General features: G+C 48.5%; 1 protein-coding gene across 1 annotated transcript; it reads left to right on the top strand.

Annotated features, from left to right (window-relative positions):
• The first annotated feature begins 420 nt into the window (after positions 1-420).
• Positions 421-4,435, top strand: SLITRK2 (SLIT and NTRK like family member 2). The gene is made up of 2 exons (XM_069014933.1): positions 421-461; positions 955-4,435. The coding sequence occupies exon 2, from the start codon at positions 998-1,000 to the stop codon at positions 3,566-3,568; it is 2,571 nt and encodes an 856-aa protein (XP_068871034.1). The 5' UTR covers positions 421-461; positions 955-997; the 3' UTR covers positions 3,569-4,435.
• The last annotated feature ends 1,020 nt before the right edge of the window (positions 4,436-5,455 follow it).

The following is a 5,455-nucleotide window of genomic DNA, read 5'->3' as shown; positions in this document are numbered from 1 at the left end:
GTGCCCGCGCTGTCCTGCAGGTGCTGTCAGAGCGCTCCCGCGATGAGCAGCCGAGCCAGGAGCGGAGCCGGCTGCGAGAGCCACGCAGGGAGGGGGGGGACGGGGACTGGGACAGGGGGGCTGGGAAAAACGTGTCCCCCCCGCCCCCGGCTGACGTCAGCGCGGCTCCGCGCGGGGCACCCGGCAAAAGCGCCGCGCCGCGCCGCGCCCCGCGCACAGCCCGCGCAGAGCCCCGCGCTCCCGCAGCGCCGCCGCTCTCGGCCCCGCCCGGCCCAACTTCCCGCACAGCCGCGGCCGGGACGGGCCCGGCCGGGACGGGACGGGACGGCGGCGCCCCGCTGGGCTCCTCCTGAGGCGTGAGCGGGCGATGCCGCTCGCCGCCGGGCGCCTGGCTCCCGGGGCGCGGCGGCTCTCGGCGGCGGCCACTGCCCCCGCTGCCCCCTCGGGCGGCCCGAGAGCAGGTACGAGCGCGGGGGGCGGCGCGGCGAGCGCGGTCCGGGGAGCGCGGTCCGGAGGCGCCCCGGCAGCAGGGAGGGTTTGCTGTCAGGCGTTGTGTCCCCCGGTTTCAAATGCTGGCAAGGCACCGGGAGCCCGGCAGCCGGGAGCGGGGCGGCCCCGGGACGGGCAGCGGGAATGGGATCGTGCTGCCGGCGGCCGCCGGGGCGGAGGCGGCGGCTGCGACGGGCGGGGGATCGGGCGGAGAGCCCAGCGCTGGGGACCCCGGGTTCGGGGAGCTCCCCGACGGGGCTTCCCCCGCAGCAGGTCCGCAGGCGCTTTCCGAGAGGAAAAGAAGGGAGGAGGAGGGGGGGGATTCCAGAGGAGTTTGGAAGTCGCTGCCTTGCAGCTCCCCTTCCCCCGCAGCCTTCCGACCTGCTTTCGCTCTCCTCGTGCAGCCTCTGCTCCCGGCCGTTTTCACTGGGGATTTCTTCTTTCTCTCCTTACCTGTCTCAAAAGGTTTGACTGTAGGTACCAAAGCGGGGATCGACGGCGCATAAAGATGCTGAAGGGTGTTTGGTTGCTCAGTTTGTTAACAGTGGCTGGGATCTCGTGGACAGAGAGTCGCAAACCTGCCAAAGACATTTGCAGCAAGAGCCGCTGCCCTTGTGAGGAGAAGGAGAACGTGCTGAACATTAATTGTGAAAACAAGGGATTTACAACCGTCAGCCTCCTCTTGCCGCCCCCGTCCAAGATCTACCAGCTGTTTCTCAATGGGAACGCACTGACCCGCCTGTTCCCCAATGAGTTTGTCAACTATTCCAACGCCGTGACCCTGCACCTGGGCAACAACGACATGCAGGAGATCCGCACAGGGGCCTTCAGCGGCCTCCGCACCCTCAAGAGGCTGCACCTCAACAACAACAAGCTGGAAGTGCTGAAGGAAGACACCTTCCTGGGTTTGGAGAGTCTGGAGTACCTGCAGGCTGATTACAATTACATCAGTGCCATTGAAGCGGGGGCATTCAGCAAGCTGAACAAGCTCAAGGTGCTGATTCTCAATGACAACCTCCTGCTGTCCCTGCCCAGCAATGTCTTCCGCTTTGTGCTCCTCACTCACCTGGACCTGCGGGGGAACCGGCTGAAGATGATGCCTTTTGCTGGTGTGCTGGAGCACATTGGAGGCATCATGGAAATCCAGCTGGAGGAAAACCCTTGGAACTGCACCTGCGACTTGCTGCCACTCAAGGCCTGGCTAGACACCATCACCGTGTTTGTGGGTGAGATAGTCTGTGAAACCCCCTTCAGGCTTCATGGAAAAGATGTGACCCAGCTCACCAGGCAAGATCTCTGCCCTAGGAAAAGCTCCAGTGATTCAAGCCAGAGGGAAAAACACCCTGTCCACTCAGACCCACACATCTCAAGGCTGTCGCCCACGGCCAACTCTGCCATCAATCCCACCAGGGCCCCAAAAGCCAGCCGGCCACCCAAAACTAGGAACCGCCCCACCCCCCGTGTTTCTGTGTCAAAAGACAGACAAATATTTGGACCTATCATGGTTTACCAGACAAAGTCTCCTGTGCCCATCACCTGCCCAGCTGGCTGCATCTGTACGTCCCAGAGCTCAGACAATGGCCTAAATGTTAACTGCCAAGAGAAAAAGATAAGTAACATCTCCGATCTCCACCCCAGGCCAACCAGTCCAAAGAAACTTTACCTTACCAGTAACTATCTGCAAGTCATTTATAGAACCGATCTCACAGAGTACAGCTCTCTGGATTTGCTACATCTAGGAAATAACAGAATTGCAGTGATACAAGAAGGTGCCTTTACAAACCTCACAAGTTTACGCAGACTTTATCTCAATGGCAACTACCTTGAGGTTCTGTACCAATCCATGTTCGAAGGGCTGCACAGCCTGCAATATCTCTACCTAGAGTACAATGTCATTAAGGAGATCCTGCCACGCACATTTGATGCTCTGAGTAATCTTCATCTGTTGTTTCTCAATAACAACCTGCTCAGATCCTTGCCTGACAATGTCTTTGGCGGCACTTCCCTCACCAGGCTCAACCTTAGAAACAACCATTTCTCCCACCTGCCTGTGAGAGGAGTCTTGGACCAGCTCTCAGCTCTAATTCAGATAGACCTCCAAGAGAACCCTTGGGACTGCACATGTGACATCCTGGGACTGAGGAACTGGATAGAGAAAGTCACTGATCAGAACAACCAGCAGTCAAATCCCCCTGTAGTTATCAATGAAGTAATATGTGAGTCTCCTGCCAAGCACTCTGGAGAGCATCTGAAATTCCTGAGCAAAGAAGCCATCTGCCCAGAGAACCCCAACTTGTCAGATTCTTCTCTCCTCTCCATGAACCAGAACACAGATACCCCCCATCTCGGTGTCACACCCAGCTCCTACCCAGAATTACACACTGAAGTTCCACTGTCTGTCCTAATTTTAGGCTTGCTGGTTGTGTTTATTTTGTCTGTCTGTTTTGGGGCAGGTCTGTTTGTCTTCGTCCTTAAGCGCCGGAAGGGGGTGCAGAGCATGCCCAGCAGCGCCAACAACGTAGATATAAGTTCATTTCAGCTCCAGTATGGGTCTTACAACTCTGAGACCCATGATAAAACTGAAGGACATGTTTATAACTACATTCCCCCTCCTGTTGGACAGATGTGCCAAAACCCAATCTACATGCAAAAGGAGGGGGACCCAGTTGCCTATTACAGGAATCTCCATGAGTTTAGCTACAGCAGTCTTGACCACAAAAAAGAAGATCCCACCAGTCTTGCATTTACCATCAGTGCAGCTGAATTACTGGAAAAACAGTCCTCGCCAAGGGAACCAGAGCTGCTGTATCAAAATATTGCAGAAAGGGTCAAGGAACTCCCCACTGGAGGATTAGTTCATTATAACTTTTGTACCTTACCCAAAAGGCAGTTTGCCCCTTCATATGAATCCAGACGCCAAAACCAGGACAGGATAAATAAAACTGTTTTATATGGAACTCCCAGGAAATATTTTGCAGAACAGTCTAAACCTGAGCATCCTTTACTCCAAGGAAAGCTACAAACAGAACCAGACTACCTCGAAGTTCTGGAAAAACAAACTGCAATCAGTCAGCTGTGAGGGGGGAGGTGGGAGACAAAGGAAATTTTTTAAATGAGCTCAGCATCACATTTCTTTGAGTCTGAACTCAGTACTGATGTCATCTGTCGCATTCCCAACATTTCCACTTTTTTAAATCAGAGAGGGAGTGAGAGAGAAAAGGAACCCTTGCAGCATAGCAGGGATGTGGTGTTGCTTTTGCAAAGTTCCCTTTAAGTTATTTCTATATCTCTCTCCTTTTGACCCTTCTCTAGGAACTGTCATTGCAAATGTATCTTTCTGTAATAGATCTTGCATAATTCTTTTTCGATTTCGAAGGAAATGAGGAAGGGGGTCTTTGGCTTTTCTGTTGTTTTTTTTCTTTTCATTTCAAAGTGGAAACTTAATGTATTATGTAGAAGATCTCCAAAGATCTTTTTTCCTGGACTATGACTTTCTTTTGTAAATAATAATATACAGTACTGCTATTTCAATTACCAACTATAGCCACTGGGCGTCACTTTTTTGTGTTAAAGTGCCTTTGCACTTTAAGTACATTATTACTTAATTGTTGCTCTTAGCTTTGATAAATTGAACCTATTTTAATGTGTTGTATTTTTGAAATTAAAAAAAAAATTGTAAAATAGATCTATATGTCAGCTGCATTAAATCAGAAGGTTTGATTTATAGGAAAGCTGCCTTTCTTTAAATGACTCTAGTGCTAGGACCTTACAGACTCAAATGTAAATTATTGGGGTATTTTTTCCCTCTAGGTTTGTTTAGAGTGATTCACTGAAATCAACTGAGAGGATTTAGCAATGGACTAGAGGTTATCAAATGCCTCAGCCGGGAATAACAGCTCATTAATAAAAGATGTTTAACACAATGTCATAGTGAACTGAACAATTAATGTCCTTCTTAATACATTGCGTTGCAGCTCTAACACAGTAATGTTCAATGGCTTAAGATTATTTTCATACTTAACAGAACATTACTCATAATATTTTATGCATTGGATTAGGTATTTTTATACATTTTGTGAGAGAGTTTATATTTGTAACTTTTTGGACTGAAATTAACATGTCCTCTCTTCCTGCCAGATACATATTTTTTTCATAAGCAGGGACACCAGCAGGGGTCATCCCACACCTCATTAAATTTATTAACATACAGGCAAATGAACCAATGCCTAAGGTAAAATTTGAACCCAGGACTCTGGAGTCCTCCAAACCAAGGTAGCTGAAATCAGTATGTGCATCACACTAACTTTTGGTAGTCTGAATTATGTCTATGTCTGTGCTTTCTGTCTCTAAAGGAGAAGTAATACTGCAATAATTCTAATCTATTAGAGAAAACTGCCATTAAGTTCACTGTCTTAAATTTTATAAAATACTATAAGTTGAATTCCATTCTCAACACAGGTTTTCTTAAGCCCATCAGTGAACAAATGCAGTGAGTCTTCTCCTTTCCCATTAACTCGGGCCTGTTTTGCTTCAAGCTTTATGTTATCACCTTCAATTTACTTTTCCTTCATGGAGAATATTGAAACCATTTTTATTAACAAGTATACAGTCAAACTTTATTAAGCCTTATTAGCTTCTAAATAATTTTTAGATGCAAACATTATTGTGCAATTTAAACAAACAGCCCTTATTTACAACAAAAACAGTTTTGTTTTGTCTATTCTAAATCCTTATGCAACTGGGATGGTGATCTGCATATAAAGTAGGCCAGGCTTTTCAATTCCTTATTAAAGCAATTGATGGGGTCTGAAAGAAGCACACTGTTTCCTTTTCATAAATAGGTTACTGCACATAATAATCCTTTATTATCATGCAGAGATTGAAGTGGCCTCTGCTGACTGATTTTTAGAGCTTTGCTATAGTTAATAACACAGTATCTACAACTTAGAGAAATTTTCAGCAATAG

Source organism: Aphelocoma coerulescens, chromosome 4A (genome assembly GCF_041296385.1).
Source record: "Aphelocoma coerulescens isolate FSJ_1873_10779 chromosome 4A, UR_Acoe_1.0, whole genome shotgun sequence".
Classification (NCBI taxonomy): Eukaryota; Metazoa; Chordata; class Aves; order Passeriformes; family Corvidae; genus Aphelocoma; species Aphelocoma coerulescens.
The sequence above is the reverse complement of the archived record's forward strand: the minus strand, read 5'-3'. Positions and strand labels throughout refer to the sequence as shown.

Coding starts and splice junctions, on each gene's coding strand:
- SLITRK2 (XM_069014933.1), top strand. CDS start 998: ATGCTGAAGGGTGTTTGGTTGCTCAGTTTGTTAACAGTGGCTGGGATC.